Genomic DNA, 22,497 nt, shown 5'->3' on the forward strand with positions numbered 1-22,497 from the left:
CCGAGAGGGAGTGCACATGTGTCAGATTTGGGATTGGTTGAGTCAGGACTTACTCCCGATCAGGGGAATCTCTCTGAAATTCAAGAAGGATCCAACCACCCTGCTTATGGATTGTTTGACCCACTCCCGCATGGGAAGAGGCTCCCTACGCAGCATCCACACCAGGACCACCAGACTCAAAAACAGTTACTTCCCCCCAGTATAAATGCTAATGAACACCTCCCCCCATTAACCCCCCCCTACACACACACACACACACACCATCCCTCATCACCAGCGTCACTTTATGGACATACAATGGGTCTGGGTACATAACAGTCATTTGTACATTGTGTTTTTTTAGGATTGCATTTTTATTTATCTTTATTGTGTTCTTTATGCTTATAGTGTAACAATCATATTCAGAGTAACAATCATTTCCTTTCCCTTCACACTCAGGTACTGAAGCAATCTTGAATCTTGCATTACTTGACCTGTTATCTTTTCTTGATTATTACCTTCACACAATGCAGCACAGGAAGTCTCCCTTTCCATTTCTCCATAAATGCTGATTTTAGAGTCACAGAATCATGAAGCACAGGAAGAGGCCCTTCTGCCCATCTAGTCTGTGCTGAATTCTTGTTCTGCCTGGTCCCTTTGACCTGCTCCTGGACCATAGCCCTCCAGACTAACACTCTGCCCCCTCTCCCCATCAACCAACATCCTTGTAAATTTTCTCTGTACTCTTTCAATCTTATTGATATCTTTCCTGTAGGTAGGTGATCAAAACTGCACACAATACTCCAAACTTGGCCTCACCAACATCTTATGCAACTTCAATATAATATCTCAACTCCTGTACTCAACCTTTTGATTTGACTAATGTGCCAAAAGCTCTCTTTATGACCCTATCTATCTTTGACACCACTTTAAAAGAATTATGGATCTCTATTCCCTTTCTACTGCACTCCTCAGTGCCCTGCTGTTCACTGGCCCACCTCCTCCCAAAATGCAACATCTTACACTTTATGCATTAAATTCCTTCTGCCATTTTTAGCCATTTTTCCAGCTAATCCAGCTTCCTCGCTGTCTGCAAATTTGCTGATCCAAAACATAGATTATTTTAGAAAAATAATTACAGAAAAAAAAAGACAGACTCATATTGAGTTCAGACTGGTAATGCTAGGGTTGGGTTTGGTTCTGGTTATTTGCATTTTACACCAGAGCAAATTTCTATTTCCTTCTACGTGTAGATTAGGACAAAAAAAAAACTGCAGGCATTTCAGCCCTCCTCCATTATCTGTGTTATTTGCAGTTCTCTCCAACAGAGCTAAGAGAAACAGTTGAGCCTACATGAACTTAATGTGTTTACCGAGACATCTTAGAGTCTAATGACATGGTCATGGGGTTGCACAGTAGCATAGTGGTTAGCACAACACTTTACAGTACAGGCAAATCAGGTTCAAGTAAGGAGTTTGTACGTTCTCCCTGTGAGCACGTGGGTTTCCTCCGGGTGCTCCAGTTTCCTCCCACAGTCCAAAGAGGTACCGGTTGACAGGCTAATTGGTCAAGGTAAATTGTCAGTTGATTAGGCTAGGATTAAATCAGGGGACTGCTGGGCAGCGCGGCTCAAAGGGCCAGAAGGGCCTATTCTGCACTGTATCTCAATAAATAAATAAAGCTATGATTAGGAAACTTAACAGTTTCACAAACAAAATAAGGTTTATGGTTTGGATATGAATTCTCTGGTGGCCTAGAAATTCAAACCTCAGTTGATAGCATGAAATACAATAACAGTGGCAGCACCGTTGCACACAGCCTTTAATCTTAACTGCTGCTGCCAGATGGAGATGAAATTCTAGACGAGCTGACCTCATAGAATCCCAGAGCACAGAAACAGACCCTCCGGTTCACTCAGATCATGCCTGATATCGAGTACTCAATTTCTTTTTAGCTTACTTATAAATATTCTAAACTTTGTTTAGCACTCTTGTATAATATTTAACAATAAATGAAAATTTCATTCTTCCCTTGCTGTTGAGCTGTCCATGAGAACTTGTTAATGGGGTTGTCCAGCTAGCCAGCTCATTGGTACCAATGCTGTTGACCGTGAAACCATAAGCATAAGACATAGGAGCAGATTGAGACAATTCGGCCCATCAAATCTGCTCTGCCAATCAATCATAGCTTATTTATTATACTTCTCAAACCCATTCTCCTGCCTTCTCCATGTAACTTTGACACCTTTACTAATCAAGAACCTATCAATCTCCTCTTTAAATATACCCAGTGAATTGGCCTCCACAGCAATGAATTCCACTGATTCACCACCCTCTGCCTAAAGAAATTCCTTCTCATCTCTTTTTAATGGGACATCCTTATGTTCTGGGCCGTGCCTTCTGGTCCTAGACTCCCCCACTGTAGGAAACATCCTCTTCACGCCCACTCTATCCAGGCCTTTCAATATTCCATAGATTTCAATGAAATTCCCCTCCACCACCACCAACACTATTTTTTCCTTTAAATGACACCCGAGCACCTGATGTTCAAAAGGGGAAGGCACACAAGAGAAATTAGTGCAGTCTTGTGGGAGATTCCCCTCAAGGCCATTATTGAGCACTGCCACCAACCAGGGGATCTTAGTTCTTGTAATATACTTGACTGCAGTGGTCAATGACACCTTATAGAGGCATGGTGGTGATGCTGAAAGTTTGAATCTCAACAAGGATGATGGGGAATTTAAATTCAAATAGTTAAATAAATATGAAAGTAATGCTTATATGAAGTAGTTGTAACCATGAAGTTATCAGATTGGATGAAAAGCCCAACTGGTTCATTAATGTTCTTCAGTTCAAAGTTCAAACACCAAAGTACATTTATTGTCAAAGTACATACTGTGTATGTCACCATATACAATTCTAAGATTCATTTTCTTGCAAGTGTTCATAGTAAATATAAAGAAACGCAATGGAGTCAATGATCAACCACACCTAACAAGACAGACAAACACCAATATGCAAAAAACAATAAGCTGCAAATACAGAAAAGAGAAAAAATAATAATGGTAAGTAAAAAACAATAAATGCTGAGAACATGACATGAAGAATCCTTGAAAGTTAGTCCATTAGTTTTGGAAACAGTTCAGTGATGGGGCGAGTGAAGATATCCCCTCTCATTCAAGAGCCTGATAGTTAGGGGTAATAACTGTTCCTGAACCTGACGATGCAAGTCTTGAGGCTCCTACACCTGACGGCAGTAGCAAGAAGAGAGCATGGTCCTGATGGTGGGGGTTCTTAATGGTGGAGCTGCTTTCATGTGGCAGTGCTCCATGAAGATGTGCTCAATGCTGAGTGAAGGCAGGAAATCTGCTACCCTTCGCTTGTCTGACCTATGAGCCAATTATATGGCTGTCTATTATCTATTTCCTCAGTTCAGGGATAATTAGGCTCATTTCAACGGAGAGCAGGAGTAGGGAGGGAGAGATTGAGGTTTCAGATACTTAATATTTTTAGGATTAATTAAATTTAAATACATGCAGCATTTAATTATTGTCACGACTTCTCCAGTACTTTTTTTCTTAATTAATAATTAACACTTTTTTTTTAAATCAACAATTAAAAAATTGACCAGGACACAGAAGATAGTGGTGCATGTCATTGAAGTTATTTCCTGTAATCTTTTTACGCTAATCTGCCTGAGTAAACAGGACCTCAATCTAATGTTTCTTTAAATAAAGCAGCACCTATCACAGTGAAGAACTCCACATTGGCACTGACATCATCCTAAATTGCGCCCAAGTGGGAAATGAACCTTTAACTTTAGAACCACTCCCTTTATTACTAATATTGTACATGAGCTTGATAAATGAAAGCTTATGCTAATATCAGCAACAAGATAAACAATGGATCTCAGAAACCCCATTCTGTGTGCATTGAGTATGATCTTATTACAACATATCTTTAAATTACATAAAACCCTGACTTTTCATTTTTCTTTCTATTAAAAATATTCCTCCTTGTGTAACTGCATAATTTTTGACTGTGTAAGCAGACTGACTGAAAATCCAGTTTAAGGTCACTGTTCTGTGTAACACAGAGACATATTGTAAGCCAAAACCTTTCAGTGAATGCATCCCTGCAGCAATAATGTAGTTGGGAGAGGAACCAATGCATATGCCAAGAGGCTGAATCAACTGACACCTTCCAAATGATTCTCTCCAGATGTACATTCAGTGGCCACTTTATTAGGTACCTCCTGCATCCAGTAAAGTAGCTACTGAGTGTATGTTTGTGGTCTTCTGCTGTTGTAGCCCATCCACTTCAAGGTTCAAAGTGTTGTGCATTCAGAGATTCTCTTCTGTACACTACTCTTGTAATGTGTGGTTATCTGAGTTACCAGCACCTTCTTGTCTCCTTTGACCTCTCTCATTAACAAGGTGCTTTGCCCACAGAACTACCACTCACTGGATTTTTTTTTTTTTGTTTTTTGCACCACATTCTGTCAACTCTAGAGACAGCTGCACGTGAAAATCCCAGGTGATAGTCATAGTCATAGTCATAGTCATACTTTATTGATCCCGGGGGAAATTGGTTTCCATTACAGTTGCACCATAAATAATTAAATAGTAATAAAACCATAAATAATTAAATAGTAATATGTAAATTATGCCAGGAAATAAGTCCAGGACCAGCCTATTGGCTCAGGGTGTCTGACCCTCCAAGGGAGGAGTTGTAAAGTTTGATGGCCACAGGCAGGAATGACTTCCTATGACGCTCTGTGTTGCATCTCGGTGGAATGAGTCTCTGGCTGAATGTACTCCTGTGCCCACCCAGTACATTATGTAGTGGATGGGAGACATTGTCCAACATGGCATGCAACTTGGACAGCATCCTCTTTTCAGACACCACCGTGAGAGAGTCCAGTTCCATCCCCACAACATCACTGACCTTACAGATGAGTTTGTTGATTCTGTTGGTGTCTGCTACCCTCAGCCTGCTGCCCCAACACACAACAGCAAACATGATCGCACTGGCCGCCACGGACTCGTAGAGCATCCTCAGCATCGTCCAGCAAATGTTAAAGGACCTCAGTCTCCTCAGGAAATAGAGACGGCTCTGACTCTTCTTGTAGACAGCCTCAGTGTTCTTTGACCAGTCCAGTTTACTGTCAATTCGTACCCCCAGGTATTTGTAATCCTCCACCATGTCCACACTGACCCCCTGGATGGAAACAGGGGTCACCGGTACCTTAGCTCTCCTCAGGTCTACCACCAGCTCCTTAGTCTTTTTCACATTAAGCTGCAAATAATTCTGCTCACACCATGTGACAAAGTTTCCTACCGTAGACCTGTACTCAGCCTCATCTCCCTTGCTGATGCATCCAACTATGGCAGAGTCATCAGAAAACTTCTGAAGATGACAAGACTCTGTGCAGTAGTTGAAGTCCGAGGTGTAAATGGTGAAGAAAAAGGGAGACAAGACAGTCCCATGTGGAGCTCCAGTGCTGCTGATCACTCTGTTGGACACACAGTGTTGCAAGCACACGTACTGTGGTCTGCCAATCAGTCAGTCTGATCAGCAGTTTGTTGAGCTACTCAAACCACCCCATCTGGCACCACAAGTCACTCCTCGGTCAAAGTCACTTAGATCACATTTCTTCCCCATTCTGATGTTTGGTCTGAGCAACAAATGAACCTCTTGACCTTGCCTGCAAGTTTTTATGCATTGAGTTGCTGCCGCCTGATTGGCTGAATAGATATTTGTATTAATGAGCAGGTGTACAGGTGTACCTAATATAATGGCCACGAAGAGTATATAATCAAGATGGACATTTATTATCACAACTCCTGCTCTATTGGATTTAGAATCACATCTTTGTGAGCCTCTATGTCACCTATTCCTTTCTGATATCCCCCAGAACCATTTCTTGTGCAGGATCTCAACTCGAAATATTGACAAACATCATAGCTGTCAATGACAGGGCATAGATAGGAAGGATGCAAGCAGCAAAATGGAAGGGGATAAATACTGGCTTCTGTCCCCATCCTTTCCAGTTCTGACCAAAGGTCTCAGCTCAAAATATCGACTGATTATTCCCCTCCATAGAAGCTGTCTGACTTGTTGAGTTCCTCCAGCATTTTGTGTCTGTTACTCAAGATTTAATAGGAACCGGAGGGACAACTTCTTTACATTAAGGGTGACACCTATGTGGAATGAGCTGCCAAAGCAAGTGGTTGAGGCAGGTACAATAAAAACTTTTAAAAGACAATTGGACAGGTACATGGATAAGAAAGGTTCAGAAGGTTATAGACCAAGAACTGGCAAATGGGCCTAGCTTGGATGGAGCATTCTGGTTGACATGGATCAGTTGGACTGAAGGGACTATTTCTGGTCTGACTCCTTGAGTCTATGATCCTGATCATCTTCCTTCAAGTTCCCTTAATTCCATATTTTTCACAATAGGCTGCAGTCGTTATTAAGGATATGTTGGATTCACATGGGTTTATGAGGGATTTACTGCTTTGGTTTTAGTCAGGGCAATATATTGCTTCCTGTTTTTACTATTTTGGTTTTGCAAAAGAAAGTTAAAGACTGCCCATGTTAAAACTAACCCAGCAAATTACAGCTCAAAACATCACACATAAAATGCTGGAAGAACTCAGCAGCTCAGGCTGCACCTATGGAAATGAATAAACAGTCGACGTTTTGGGCCGAGACCCTTCTTCAGGTTTTGAAAGGAAAGGGGAAGACACACCAGAATAAACAAATGGGGGGAGGTGAAGGAGGATAGTTAGAAGGTGATAGCTGAAGCCCGGTAGGTAGAAAAGATTAAAAGCTGGAGAGGGAGGAGAAGAGTTTGGACCAGAGGAGAAAGGGAAAGAGGAGGGGACCCAGGGGGAGGTGACAGGCAGGTAAGAAGAGATAAAAGGACAGAGTGGGGAATAGAAGAGGAAGGAAAGATATTTTTACTGGAAGGAGAAATCAATATTCATGTTATCAGGTTGGAGGCTACCCAGATGGGATATAAGGTGTTGCTCTTCCACCCTGAGGAAGTCATGGACTAACATGTCAGAATGGGAATGGGAATCGGAATGAAAATGTTTGGCCACCAGGTAGTTCCAATTTTGGCAGATGGAATGGAGATGCTCCTCAATCCCTTTTCTCTCAATCTTCAGCAAATTGATTGAAAGCATTGTTGGCAGTGATGTCCAGTAGCACCTAAAGGAGAATTGGCTGATGTTGTGTACTTGGATTTTTAGAAGGCCTTTGACAAGGTGCCATTCATGTGGGTGCTTAACAAGCTTTAAGCCTATGGTATTACGAGAAAGATTCTATCATGGATAAAGCAGCAGCTGATTGGCAGGAAGCAAGGAGTGGGAATAAAGGGAGCCTTTTCTGGTTGGCTGCCAGTGACTAGTGGTGTTCCACAGGGGTCTGTGTTGAGACCAATTCTTTTTACGCTCGGTGTCAATGATTTGGATGGTAGGATTGATAATTTTGTTGCAAAGTTTGCAGACGATACAAAGATAGGTGGAGGGCAGGTAGTTTTTAAGAAGTAGAGAGGCTACAGATGGACAGAGAGAGATTAAGAGGGAAAGAAGTGGCAGATAGAATACAGTGTCGGGAAGTGTATGGTCATGCACTTTCATACAAGAAATGAAAGGGTTAACTATTTTCTAACTGGAGAGAAAATACAAAAAACTGAGACATAAAGGGACTTCGGAGTCCTTGTGCAGGATTCCCTAAAGGTTAATTTGCCGGTTGAGTCTGTGGTGAGGAAGGCAAATACAATGTTGGCATTCATTTCAAGGGGACAAGAATATAAAGGCAAGGATGTAATGTTGAGACTTTATAAAACACTGATGAGGCCTCCCTTGGAGTATTGTGATCAATTTTGGGCCCCTGATCTTAGAAAGGATGTGCTGAAACTGGAGAGGTTCAAAGGACGTTCATAAAAATGATTCCAGGATTAAATGGCTTGTCATATGAAGAGCATTTGATGACATTGGGCCTGTATTCACTAGAATTCAGAAGAATGATGGGTGACCTCATTGAAACCTAACGAATGGTGAGAAGCCTTGATAGAGTGGATGTGGAGAGTATGCTTCCTATGGTGGAAGAGTCTAAGACAAGAGGACACAGTGTCAGAATAGAGGGCATCCTTTTAGAATGGAGATGAGGAGGAATTTGTTCAGTCAGAGAGTGGTGACTCTGTGAAATTCTTTGCCACGGGCAGCTGTGGAGGCCAATTATTTATGTATGTTTAAGGCAGAGGCCGATAGATTCTTGATTGGTCAGGGCATAAAGGAACACGGAGGAAAAGCAGGAGACTGGGGCCGAGAAGAAAAGTGGATCAGTCATGATGAAATGATGGAGCAGACTCAATGGGCCAAATGGCCTAATTATGCTCCTATATCTTATGGTCTTAAACTGCTCCTGACACTTGATCTGGGTTTTCCGTGGACCACCAGGTTCCAGAACCTTATCCAAATGATATTCCAAAGGTAAAACTTCCAGATAAAAATGCAAGTGCATCTCATGTTAGTGGGCCAATGGATCAATGGAAGTACATCTCCACTTTCAGGACTGTCTAAGACTTGAACCCATAGTTTAACCTGAGGAAGAAGAAGCTTAGAGGAGATCTCACCCAGAGAGTGATTGTGATGTGAATGCAGTGCCCCAGAAGGGGATGGGGGTAGGTACTCTCACTACATTTAAGAAGTGTGATGTAATAGGATACAGACTAAGTGCTGGTTAGTGGAGATAGCTCCATTGGTTCTTGTTGACTGGCACAGACCATGACTTGACTTGTTTGCAAGACCCCACCTGCTCTATGAGTCAGAATGATCTGGTTTCATTTGTGCCGACAAATTACTCTTGGAGTAGTAGGAGGCAGGAGAATCAAAAGGGAAGGACAAATTGAGAATAAAAGCAGAACAAGTGTTACACCTGCCCCTACGCCTCCTCCCCCTCTATCTTTCAGGGCCCTAAACAGTACTTCCAGGTGAGGTGACACTTCAACTGTGAGTCTTTTGGGGTCGTATAGTGTGTCCAGTGTTCCGGTATGGCCTCTTGTACGTTGATTGGGAGACCGCTTTGCTGAGCACCTACACTTCGTCTGCCAGAACAAGCAGGATCTCCCAGTGGCCACCCATTTTAATTCCACTTTCCCACTCCCATTCCGATATGTCTATCCACGGCCTCCTCCACCGTCATGATGAGGCCACACTTAGGTTGGAGGAACAACACCTAATATTCCTTTCGGGTAGCCTCCAACCTGATGGCATTTCTCAAACTCCCAGTAATGCCCCACCTCCCCTTCACCATTTCCCATCCCCTTTCCCCCCTCACCTTATCTCCTTGCCCGCCTATTGCCTCCCTCTGGTGCTCCCCCCCCCACCCCGCCACCACTCCTTTGCTTTCTTCCATGGCATTCTGTCTCTTTCACCAATCAGCTTCCCAGCTTTTTACTTCATCCCTCCCCCTCTACGTTTCATCTATCATCCTGTGTTTCTCCCTCCCCTCCCCCACCTTTTAAATCTACTCCTCAGTTTTTCTTCTCCAGTCCTGCCGAAGGGTTTCGGCCCAAAACGTCAACTGTACTCCTTTCCATGGATGCTGCCTGGCCTGCTGGGTTCTTCCAGCATTTTGTGTGTGTTGCTTGGATTTCCAACATCTGCAAACTTTCTTTTGTTTATAAATTGAGAGAGAGAATTGAGAGAGAATGTTACTGTGAAATAATTGGGGGGTGGGGAGGCAGGATTGCTATAATACCTAGCATGGATTTAAGGAACCAAACCTATGTCATACGTACTAAAAATATGTAAAGGAAAGAGAAAGAAGCCCTAATTAATATACATTCAATGGTAATCAAAGTGAACACTCCACTGACTGGAGAGATGTCTGGCAAAAAGGAAGGTGGTTTTAATTGTTGGTGGGAGGGGTGGGGGGGTGGTCGGAGACACTGGCAGTGATTTAACAAGGTAGTCACCTCAGGTAATGAACATTGGCATTGTTCATGATGTGCATTCCCTCATTCGAGAATTAAAAGGCCATCATTTTTCATTAGCAATGAAAAACAAACAGTGGAAAAATAAACTGAACCACATGGAATGTCCATGTCCAATCATGCAGGTACAAACATTGCTCTTTCAGACATTTTCAGTCTGTTAAGATGAAAGCATTTAATGAGTCGCTATAACATCTCCTCTCTAATTTCCATAAGACCATAAGATATAGGAACAGAATTAGGCCATTTGGCCCATCAAGTCTGCTGTGCCATTTCTTCATGGCTGATCCATTTTTCCTCTCAGCCCCGATCTCCTGCTTTTCCCCCATGTCCCTTTATGCCCCGACCAATCAAGAATCTGTCAACCTCTGCCTTAAATATATATACAGACTTGGCCTCCACAGCTGCCTATAGCAATAAATTCTACAGATTCACTACCCTCTGGCTAAAGAACTTCCTCCTCACCTCTGTTCTAAAACGACTCCCCTTTATTCTGAGGCTGTGTCCTATGATCTTAAACTCTCCCACCAAAGGAAACATCTTCTCCACATCCACTCTATCGAGGCTTTTCACCATTCCATAGGCTTCAATGAGGTCACCCCTCATTCTTCTGAATTCCAGCAAATACAGACCCAGAACCATCAAACGCTCTTCATGTGACAAGCCGTTCAATCCTGGTATTGTCTTTGTGAACCTCCTTTGAACACTCTCCATTTTCAGCATATCATTCTAATGTACGAGGCCCAGACCTGCTCACAATATTCCAAGTGAGGCCTCACCAATGACTTACGCTGTAGAACTGCAACATAAATGTCACATCTCCTATCCCCACAATGCTGTGCAAAAGTCTTAGGTCCATATATATAGCTAGGATGCCTAAGATTTTTGCACAGTACTGTATTTGTCAACGTGGAGTGGAGAGCGAGTTTGTAAGTCTGGCAGGAGCAAAAGATGTTGGGAATGGTGAGAGTGGAGTGCCACAGTAGGGGTGTGGGACAGGGGGCAGAGAAGTAGTGTCTTGGGTGGGGTGTTGGCATTGGTGCGGACTCATCCAGCTCTGAGACACCAGGCAAGGTCACCTGATTCCAAACAATTGGTTTATTGATCATTAGAGAATGTCTTTCTGTTACTTCCCACTCCCTCCCTTCAAATTCAGAATCAGGTTTATCATCACTGACATGTCATGAAATTCTTTTTTTTTCAGCAGTAGCAGTACAGTGCAATACATAATATTACTGTGCAAAACTCTCAGGTACCCTAGCTATACAGTACTGTTATGCCTTGACTGAAGAAGACCAGTGTACTAATTGTCTTTTTTACTACCCTGTCTACTTGTGATGCCGCTTTCAATGAATTCTGGACTTGTACTCCGAGGTCCCTGCCTAGGGCCCTACTAGTCATAAGTCCTAAGCTGGTTTGATTTTCTAAAATCCACCACTTCACACTCATCTGTATTAAATTCCATTTGCCATTTCTCAGCCCACTTCACTAACAGATCAAGATACCCCCGTAATCTTTGATAACCTTCTTCATTCTCAACAATTCCTCCTAATTTTACACCAACTACAAACTTACTGATCAAACTCTGTGCGTTCACAGATTAACCATTTACACGAATTATCAATAGCAAGTGCCCTTTACTGACTGCTGCAGCACACCATGAGTCACTAGTCTCCATTCGAAGAAACAACACTCACCCACCACCCTCTGCTTCCAACCACCACGTGAATTTTGAACCCATCTTACCAGCTCTCTCGAAGTTCCTGGGACTTGACCATCTAGATCAACCTACCATGCACGAGCTCTTTGAAGGCTTTGCTAAAGGTCTACACGGACAATGCCCTACCCTCATCTATCTTTCTGGTTACCTCTTCAAATAATTCCAAGAAACACATCAAGCACAAATTTTCTATGTACGAAGTCATATTAACTCCTCCTAATCGGATTCTGTATTTACAAATGCTGGTAGATCCTGTCCCTCAGAATTCCCCCACTACTGATATCAGGCTGACCTGCCTGTAGTTCCCTGGCTTGCCCTCTCCATCCTTCGTAAACAACGGACTTACATCAGCAACCTTCCAGTATTCAGGAAATTCACTGGGGTCTGACAATAAAGTAAGTAGCTCGGCAAGGCCCACCACAATTTCCTCTCTTGCCTTTCAACAAAGTCTGATGATGCACTTGGTCAGGCCTTGTGGACTTACCCTCCTTAATGCACTGTAAAGCTGCAAATATGTACCCTCTCCCTGTAATACAAATGTTCTCTAAAACATATTCACTTGTTTCCCTTACCTCTTAAGTAACTATGACTTTCTCCTCAGTAAACACAGAGGAGAAATGTTTGTTGAAATTCCCACTGGATTGAGACATACGTGGCCCTGCTGATCTTTAAGAGGATCTACTCTCTCCTTAACCACCCTTTTAGTCTTAATATAGCTGTGGAGCCTCTTGAGATTTTCTTTACCCTACCTGCCAGATCTATCTCTACCTTCTTTACCCTCCTGATTTCCCTCTAAGAATACTCTTAATCTTTACATAGCCATCAAAGGATAATCTCATCCCTGAACTTCTAAACCTGATACATATTTTTTTTGCCTAGAGTCTCAATATCTCATGTCAGCCAAGGTTCCCAAAACTTGCCAAGTTTACCCTTCACTCTTACAGGTCCTGGACCCCTGAGACGCTACTTAAAGATTAATAACAACTATGATGAAATATTATTGTCTTGAAAAGTTAACTCTGTTTCTCTCTCCACAGAGGCTTCCAAACCTGTCGAGTACTGTAGTAAGATATTGGTGATACAAGGATGTTGGTGAGGTCTAATTTGGAGTATCATGTGCAGTTTTGGTCACCCACCTACAGGAAAGATGTAAACAAGCTTGAAAGAGTACAGAGAAAATTTACAAGGATGTTGCTGGGTCTGGAGGACCTGAGTTATAAAGATAATAGGTTAGGACTGTATTCTTTAGAACACAGAAGATTAAGAGGCGATCTGATGGAGGTATACAAAATCATGAAGGGTATAGATAGGGTAAATGCAAGCAGGCTTTTTCCACTGGGGTTGGGTGGGACTACAACCAGAGGTCATGGGCTAAGGGTGAAAGGTGAGAAGTTTAAGGGGAACATGAAGTGGATCTTCTTCACTTAGAGGGTTGTGAGAATTTGGAATGAGCTGCCAACACAAGTGGTGCATGTGAGCTGGGTTTCAACGTTTAAGAGAAGTTTGGATAGTTACATGGATGGTAGGGCACGGAAGGCTGTGGTCCCAATGCAGATCGACGGGAGAAGGCAGTTTAAATGATTTTGAAATGGATAGATGGGCCGAAGAGCCTGCTTCTGTGCTGTACTTCTCTATGACTCAGTGAGTAGTCAATGCAAGGTATGACATTGTGTGACCTAGTAATTACACAGCAACAGCTATAGCATTCCTACCAGCCTGTGCTATTACAGCCGGCTGTATATTGTACCTGGTTATCAAACTAAAAGCACTGCTGAATGTCTACTCTAGTTGACAGTTGGCAGTGACAGTACACTGGCTTCCCTGAAGGAAAGGTCTGCAGTTCTTCAGCAACATTTACAAACACAGCTTCTCCCATGCCCTTTAAAGCCAATAATGTACTTTTTGAAATGGAGTCACCGTTCCAACATAGGAAGCATGGCAGCCAGTTTGTACACAGCAAATTCCCATAAGTAGCCATCAGAAAACATCGGATCGTCAGATAACTTGAGACACAACAGATTCTGCAGATGCGGAAATCTTCAGCAACACACAAATTGCTGAAGGAACTCAGCAAGTCAGCCAGCATCTATGGTGGAAATAAGCCGGAGTGTCGACCATTTATTTCCCCTCATAGATCCTGCCTGACTTTCCAAGTTCCTGCAGCACTTAAAAGATGAGAGATTAGCTTTATTTGTCACATGCACGTTGAAACATAAAGTGAAATGCGTCAAATTAAATCAGCGAGGATCTACCAGGTGGCAGTGTTTCCGACACATAACTTACTAACCCTAACCATATTTCTTTGGAATGTGGGAGGAAACTGGAGCACCCAGAGGAAACCCAAGCAGTCATGTGGAGGCTGTTCAAACTCCTTACAGACAGCAGCGGAAATTGAACCCCAAACTTACAGCTGGTGCCATATTAGCATTATGCTGACTGCTACACTACCGTGCCACCCCATATAATGTGGAACGCTTCATAAATTTACTCCTGTTCCTCTCCAGATAATTTATTTTCCTGATGTTTATTGTGACCAAGGATAAAATGGACAAGATCTAGACTTCTCAGTACTACTTTACATCCAGCTGTGAAAGAAGACAGTTATATTTTATAAACATATATTCTATGTTGTATTTTACTGATATTCTACATGTGCTTGTCAAAATTGTGTGTGCAAAGACTAGGCCTCAAGCCTCAGAGTCGCCTGTTTACAGCGCTAGGAGAGAGGCGTCGGAACTGATGTGCTCCACCGGGGACAGTGTGGCACAGCATCCAGGCTGGAGTCGGTGTTGCCCCCAGTGTTGGCTTGGCAGAAGACAAGCTCCACTGTGGCTTGAGTCCGGACTTTTTTATTGCGCGACTGTGTCTTACCAATACCTCTACGTGCTTGCTATCCTGTATGTGCTATGTGTGCTTTGTGCTATGTGATTGTTAGTGTTGTGTTTTGTGCCTTGGCCCCAGAGTAAGCTGTCTTGTTTGGCTGTATTCATGGGTATTCATGTATGGTTGAATGACAATTAAACTTGAATTGAATTAAGTCCCCTCTGAAGGAAGGCAATTGTCAGTGTGTAGCATGCCTTTAGCCAAGGTTGCTGAGCTCAGGGACACTGCCTTGGGTTTCTACCATTTAAGAACTCCCAATCAGAATCGGGTTTATTATCACCGATTTAATTTGTCGTTTTGCACTGTAGTGCAATACATAAAAAACCACTGTAAGATAGGATAAGAAATACATTAAAAATAAGTAGTGCAAAAAGAGAACAAAATAGTGAGGTAATTAATGTTCATGGGTTCGTGAACCATTCAGAAATCTGATGGTAGAGGCCATGAACCTGTTCCAAAAATTTTGAGTGTGGGTCTTAAGGCTCCTGTCCTTCCTCCCTGATTGTAACAATGGGAAAAGGGCACATCCTAGGTGATCGAATTACGCCATGCACTAAGGTGACTAGAGACCTTGGGCATTTTCCACTAATTTATTTTAGGGATCTACGTAGCACTGGCATAACCATTATTTATTACCATTGGGAAGGGCCCATTGCAGGCATTATAGTCCTTCTGGTAAAGGCATTCCCACACTGTGGTGAGAGAGAGAGTGAGTGAGTGAGAGTGAGAGAGAGAGAGAGAGAGAGAGAGATATCAACCATGTCATAAGGAAATATAAAATGGGTGTTGCCAGTGTTTTCCTGTGGCTTGTAGTGGTGTTTATGGATGATGTTTAGATTAAAGAGAGATCAGCTTTATTTGTCACATGTACATCAAAACATACAGTGAAATGCATCAGTGACGAACAAAGTCCGAGGTTGTGCTGGGTGGGGACAGCCAACATGTGTCACCATGCTTCTTCCAGCCAACATAGCATGCCCACAACTCACTAACCATAACCCACACATCTTCGGAATGTGTCTAAAATGTTTCCTAATGTTGATAGTGTGATAGATGTAAAACCAACATTGACACGTATATTTTGGTTGTGTTCTGTATTGAAACATTTTTGGAAATCTATTTTCTCTACAATTTCTAAAGCTTTAAAAATTAATTTACAACCTAATAAATTGACAGTTTTGTTCGGTATAATCCTTCAATATATTCATGGTATTTCTATATCAGACCAAAATGTAATTGCATTTGTCACATTATTGGCCATAAGGGCTATTTTATTGAAATGGGAAGATGCCTCTGCTCTCACTTTGATACAATGGTTCTCTCAGGTGATGCTATGTCTTAGTTTGGAAAAAATTAGAAGTCGAACTTTTGATCCTCGATTTGACTTTGAGAAAAGGTGGGGTTCATTTGCCCGCTACTATTTTCTGATCTGAGATAATTAAGATGGTTTCCTTCTGATTCTTGTTTAAATGGATTTGAGTTGACAGATTGATGTTTTTCTTTTATGGAAGCTTGTATGGTGTATAGCTCTAGGGTTGTGCTCCCAATGTTTTTTTTCTCGTTTTTTTGTTAGCAGGGATTTTTTGGTTTAATTAGTAGGGGTTCATTTTTTCCTTCTTTTTTTTCCCTTAAAAATTCTTAACACTTCATTTTTTTCTTCTTATTATTGATATATTATTTAGCTTTGTTAATCAGTTATTTGGTAATTTAATTCCTCATTGTACATATTGACTTGATTAACTTAATGTTTTTGTTGATCTTCAATAATAATGAATAAAAAAGTTTTTAAAACGAAAATGGAATGTGAGAGGAAACAGAAGCGCCCAGAGGAAACCCTCGCAGTCACGGAGTAGATGTACAAACCCCTTTCAGACAGCAGCAGGAACGGAACCCCGATTCCTGGTGCTGTAGAGCGTTACAGTTCCTAAGGTTGTTATAGCGGGGGGGGGGGGGCTGGAATTAGAGATGGCATCTCCAACTACCTATTAAATGCTCCCAGATAGTATCTAACAACCAAGTCTAGCTCCTGGCCTTCACGTGTGGTGTAGTTACTAAGCCCGGCGGAAGCGTTTCTACCGATAGGAGAAGGGAGAAAGGCGGGTTACCGGCGCCTTAAAACCAGCCGCTTTGAGCAGACGAGGCTCGTCAGCCGTGGTTGGCAGTTCATCTAGGTAGGAGAAGGAAAACTGATCTCGAACCTCCGCTGACTTGCATCCATACACGCTCATGGAGAAGGCTTCGGGAGTAAACCCCCAGGGAAAAATCCGGAGCTGGACTCCCTAAGGCAGTCCTGCATTGAGTTCAATGCTGACAGGCCATTCCTGTGACGCCACTGGTGCCAAACTGCATTGGTCCCTGCCGTTCCTTTGGGTTAATCGGATGCGTGGAGAGAGGGAGATTGCTACATGTGCAACTGCTTGGTCGAACTGCCAGGCTTGCGTATCTAGGCAGCCAGGACGCAATATCCAAGGGTTTCACCCAGAAACGTCGACTGTACTCTTTCCCATACGTGCTACCTGGCCTGCTGAGTTCCACCAGCTTTGTGTGCGTCTGTTGATCCATGGCCGACCCTGACCGACAGAGGGTCACTACCCTCTGACTACTCACTACCTGCTACGCAGCCATGCTGGCCACCACGAGAACTAGGCGAGGATCATGGTGTGAGGTTGAGGGGATACCAGAGACAGGAGATCAAATTCATCCATTTGATCACTTATTATGTATTTGCCAACTTCGACTCCCTTTGCCGACAAAGGCCACTGCGGAAGACCCGCTGCGCACGCACACGCCTTCTTTCAGAATTTGACCCCAGCTCAGAGACCGGCACGACAGCCTTTCACAAACACCTGCTTCCACTTCTCCTGCCCTTACCATCCCCTTTCATCCATCTCAGTGTTTTGGTCCGCGCTCGCCACTAAGACCCCGTACACAGGAAGCGGCCTCCGTCCCGAAGGCTCGTCGAGACGCCTGAGCGGCTATTAGCGTCCCGGCGAGAGGCAGAAAGGGGAAGCGAGGCGAACTGCCGCTTCCAGCCTGACCATGTAGAGCCCAGTGAAAGCAAATACTGAGGACGCCTTCCTAGTTAAACATCTGCTGAGCAGTCGGTGAAAATGCCTCATAAGGCGGTGCCGTTCAGTTGCAATCCCCAGCGGTCTGGGTGGTCTGCTTACGGCCACGCCCGGTTTCCATGCGAAGACACAGCATCTCATTCCTTGTTAGCGCCGAGTATTCACGCCCACTGCTGCGAACTGGCCGATCAATACATCTCGTCCAGCCGCGATGTTGCTTGTTTTAAAACCTCCATATCTCAACTCCAGCATTACTTCGGGGCATTTGGTTTCTTCTCAGACGCATATTTGGACTGTTTTGTTATTAGGGAAGAATTGGGGTGGTTTTGGGATTTGTAGAGGTGCACTGTGAGGCACTGAAGTGCTTGTCCAGACCCAGACCCGGACTCGCTCTGCTTCGGCAGATGCAGCAACATCTGCAGGGACGTCCGATCCCTCAGCCTATCCCACGGCCGTCCTGATTAATGCGCGCAGATAAAACCCAGTCATTGGCACTTTATACTTAATGTACACATGAAACCAAGCCCTCCCCTTTAAGTGTGTACATTGCAGGTGCAGTGCTGACTCAGCGATTCGTCTCGAAACGTCGGCAGTCCCTTTCCTCCCTCTGACCCGCTGAGTTCCTCCAGTAGATTATTTGTCGGAATCAGAATCAAGTCCATTATCACCGGCATGCATTGGGAAAATTGTTGTTTTGTGACAGCAGTACCGGGCAAGACATAAAAATTACTGACAATTATAAAAATAAATTAATAGTGCAAAAGACCAATAAGCCAGTGACTCAGCCTCCTGGGCCCTTTGGGGTGGAGAATTCCAAAAATTCACCATCTGAGTGAAGACATATCTCCTCATCTCAGTGCTCTGCCCACTGCAGCCTTCTATGGACATTATATCTTTTAACTTTAAGACCAGAATAGGAGCAGAATCGGGCCATTCGGCCCATCGAGTCTGCTGGCCATTTCATCATGGCCGATCCATTTCTCTCCCAACAGCATTCTCCTGTCTTCTCCCGGTAACCTTTCATGCCCTGACTTAACAAGAATCTATCAACCTCCACCTTAAACACCAGAGAATACAATCCTAGACTCTTCAATGTCTCCTCATATTAAAGTCCCACCATCCCTGAAAGCCAAACCTTCTGGAACTCCCTTGTCATAGGAATATGCTTCTTTATGTAAGGCAGCCACAACGGTACACAATATTTAAGAAGTGATCTCAACAACACATGGTTAATGGCAGGATCCTTAGTGGTATGAATGAACTGTGGGATCTTATAGGTCTTTTACACAGAGAGTAATGGGTCCTGCCAACAGTAGTCGTAGAGGCAAATAGACCAGGGCCATATAAGAACCTTTCAGATAGGTACACGGAAGGTAGAAAAATAGAGGGCCAGGTAGGAGGGAAGGGTTACATTGACTTTGGGATAGGTTAAAAGGTTGGTAAAACGTCATGGGAGAAAAGACCTGTAATGTGCTGCATTGTTCTATATTCTATGCTATTTATTGAAGGAAGTTGCTTCAGGCTTCTCCAAGTGTTCTGTTGCTGTCCTTCATGGACGCATCTTCTAAACAATAGACTGTGGATAAGCTACCGTAACTATATTTTCTTTCATTATTGTACAGAAGTCTGGCCTACAGCTTCCAACTCATTAGCTTACTCAGTGATTCAAAGCCCGAGCCTTCTAACCCACCTCACCAGTGCTCACTTCGTAGCACTTAACCATTTTATCTTATACTCTTTTCAGTAATAGCATAGTCTAGTCCAGAAACACCATCTCGAACAGCACTGTGGGAGTGTTGTCACCAGAAGGACTGTAATATTGGGATCTAGTAGGTTTGTGTTGTCATCTGATTGGCGTATGCCTTGCTGGGATCCAGTGTGTTGTGGGAACATGATGGGTTTATGCTGTGTCGAGGCCTTGCATTTTTGTGCTGCATTAATGCATGGTGGGTTCATGCTGTGTTGGGGTCTGGTGGGTTCATGCTGTGTTGGGGCCTGGTGGGTTCATGCTGTGTTGGGGCCTGGTGGGTTCATGCTATGTTGGGGCCTGGTGGGTTCATGCTGTGTTGGGGTCTGGTGGGTTTGTGCTGTGTTGGGGCCTGGTGGGTTTGTGCTGTGTTGGGGCCTGGTGGGTTTGTGCTGTGTTGGGGCCTGGTGGGTTTGTGCTGTGTTGGGGTCTGGTGGGTTTGGCATATGTTAGGATCCAATAGGTAAATTGGTTTATTATTCAAACTTGGACCAAATTTAATTTCCAAAATTTATATGATACCATGTTGGAATTAAATTGTTAAGTTGATACAACAGTTTATTATTTTCACATGTTCAAAGGTACAAACTTTGTTTTGCATGCCATCCACACAGGTCATTTCATGAAGGTAGCACAAAGAAAACAATAGCAGAGTGCAGAATAAAGTGTCCCCGTTACAGAGAAAGGGCAGTGTGGGTAGTTAAAACGGTGCAAGGTAATAACAGGGTAGACTGTGATGCAAAGATTCCATTTAATGGTACAAGGGGACCGTTCAATAGTCTTATAACAGCGAGGCAGAAGCTGTACTTACAGGCTTTTGTATCTTTTGCCTGATCGGAGGGGGAGAAGAGGGAATGTCCAGGCTTGGTGCTGTGTTGTGTTACCGTGGGTTGTACTGTGCTGGGATCTGCTGGTCTTTCTTTTAGCAGTCTTGAATTGCATTCACGAAGGTGACTAAACACTCAGCAGGTCTGACATCATCCGAAGTGGGGTGGGAGGGGGTTTACTTCCAGTGTCATTTGTATCTCAGTATTTCATGTTGGGATTACTCCCTTTTTTTGGAGGGTGGGGTGGGGGAGGGCACTGGGAGCCAGGGATCGGAGATCCGCAACGCAAGCGCTCCCACAGCAAACTGGCGGTTCACTGCTGTCATTTAACCATCGTAATAAAAACTAAAACAAAGAAACAGCCTGAGCTGACGGAGCAGTCAAGTTTACACCCAACAATAAATCCAACTGCAGCAGGCTCAGTCAACCTGTTTATTGCGCGATTCTTTCCCCCCAGTTGTATTTCAAAATAAGAAGCAAAAATGTGGAGGAAAGGGGCGACGAGAGGTGAGGGTGTGGCTGCCTGCCAAACGACTTTTTGCAGACAAAAGCTAAAGATAAAATTGGGAACATGTAAAACCCCGCCTCAGATTTCCCCGGAGCGTTGGAAGAAAGAAAACGAAGTTTTCGGGGCTAAAAAGAAAACAAATAGTTTAACACAGTGAGAGCGTGCAATGTTCACTTCGAACCGCGGGTGTGGGCACTACTGGAGAGGAGTACAAGCCTTAATAACAACCTCCATCTTCGGCAGCTGCTGTTGTGACCCACTGAGACCTAACCGAACACGCCAGTGAAACTGGATCCGTGTCGGTCTAATTATAAATAACGTTCAATGCGACTGTGATCTGTACAGCTGGCCCACAGAGCTCCCTTCCCTGCCTGTCGGATATGGCAGGCAGCGAGGAGCGAGCGTTCCCTACACCAGCTTTTCTTTCATCGGACAGCGATATTTTCAGTCTCTCATCCACCGCCTTTATTTACGGAGCCGTATCAGCAAATGAATCAGCTCCCACGCACAACTCAGTTCCTTCTCTGAACACAGACCAAGTCGTTATTGAAAGCATTTGCAGAGATTATTATCAGTCAATCTCACACACACCTTTCAAACTGCTGTCAGCGCGGAGCCTGTCTCAGACACATGGCCAGTTGAAGAATTCACGACATTTACGGGACTAACACATGCAAAATGATGAAGGGTCCCGGCCCGAAACGTCGACTATTTATTCCTAGCCATAGATGCTGCCTGACCTGCTGAGTTCTTCCAGCGTTTTGTGTGTGTTACTCTGGATTTCCAGCATCTGCAGAATCTCTTTTGTGTTTATTATTTATGGGAAGCCCTGGCTCCTGTCATTTATTTCATTCGGGGTCTTTGGTAACGCGAGAACGTAATTCATTCTGTGATTAAATATAGACCTGTCAAATGCCGAAACACCCCTCCCCAAATATTCCTTAACACACAACCCCTCTTTTGCGGCGGGGTTGCTTAGATTTTGAAGGTTAGAAAAGAGTATTTAAATAAACAAGGAAAGCGACAATAATTCAGCCGCTGCGTACTGCGTTCATCTAATGAGCTGTACTACAAAGCATTTTCGCAAATACTCCATTATAGCTGCAGTATCGAACGGAAGAGGGAAAATAATAAACGCGAACATTTGAGAGAGAATAAAACATCTTAAAACCTGCAATACTCACACGACTAGTCTAGAAATGATCCATGAGACCATGGCGCTTGTAAGGGTTTGTTTGTCCGCTAGCAAGGGAGGAGTTCCTCTCTAACGGATCCCGGGCTCGACCATTTGTATGTTTCGTCACCTCACCGACAAGCCCAAGTGTTCCGGGAAGGGATCATAGAAAGATAAGGACTATTCTTTAACCATGTCCTCTCACGCAGGACAGCGGGTAGCGCTGAAGCTGAATGCGCGTCCCTACATCACTATTTACATAACCTCTCTCGCAACCGAACTCTTCCCCCGACGGACACCATATAAGGCAAAAGCGAATAAACTGGTAGATTGTGCTTTTAATTCTCCGCTGGTGATCATCCGGGAGGACAAACCGGAATAATCCTCTCGGGCGCTTTGTGCTTTGTCATGGTTACTTGCAGTAACCCTGTTCCCAGCATAATAGCGATGGGCCAAATGGAGTTAATGTGTGCTGCATCATTTCAGAAACAAGATGTTGGGTCCTGGGGCAACGCGCAAAACTCAAAGGGTCGGGCGGCATCTATGGAGAGAAATGGACGGGTGATGTTGTGGATCCAGCCCC

General features: G+C 43.8%; 1 protein-coding gene across 1 annotated transcript in view; it reads right to left on the bottom strand.

The window, feature by feature from the left end:
* Window positions 1-22,112, bottom strand: part of LOC140196822 (receptor expression-enhancing protein 1-like) — a 98,036-nt gene extending 75,924 nt beyond the window's left edge. Inside the window, exon 1 of the mRNA XM_072256651.1 lies at window positions 21,925-22,112. Coding sequence (XP_072112752.1) covers window positions 21,925-21,956 — 32 coding nt within the window. The 5' untranslated portion in view covers window positions 21,957-22,112. The remainder of the gene's footprint in view (window positions 1-21,924) is intronic.
* Between the last annotated feature and the right edge of the window lie 385 nt (window positions 22,113-22,497).

The sequence above is a fragment of the Mobula birostris genome, chromosome 4 (assembly GCF_030028105.1).
Source record: "Mobula birostris isolate sMobBir1 chromosome 4, sMobBir1.hap1, whole genome shotgun sequence".
In the NCBI taxonomy this organism is placed as follows: Eukaryota; Metazoa; Chordata; class Chondrichthyes; order Myliobatiformes; family Myliobatidae; genus Mobula; species Mobula birostris.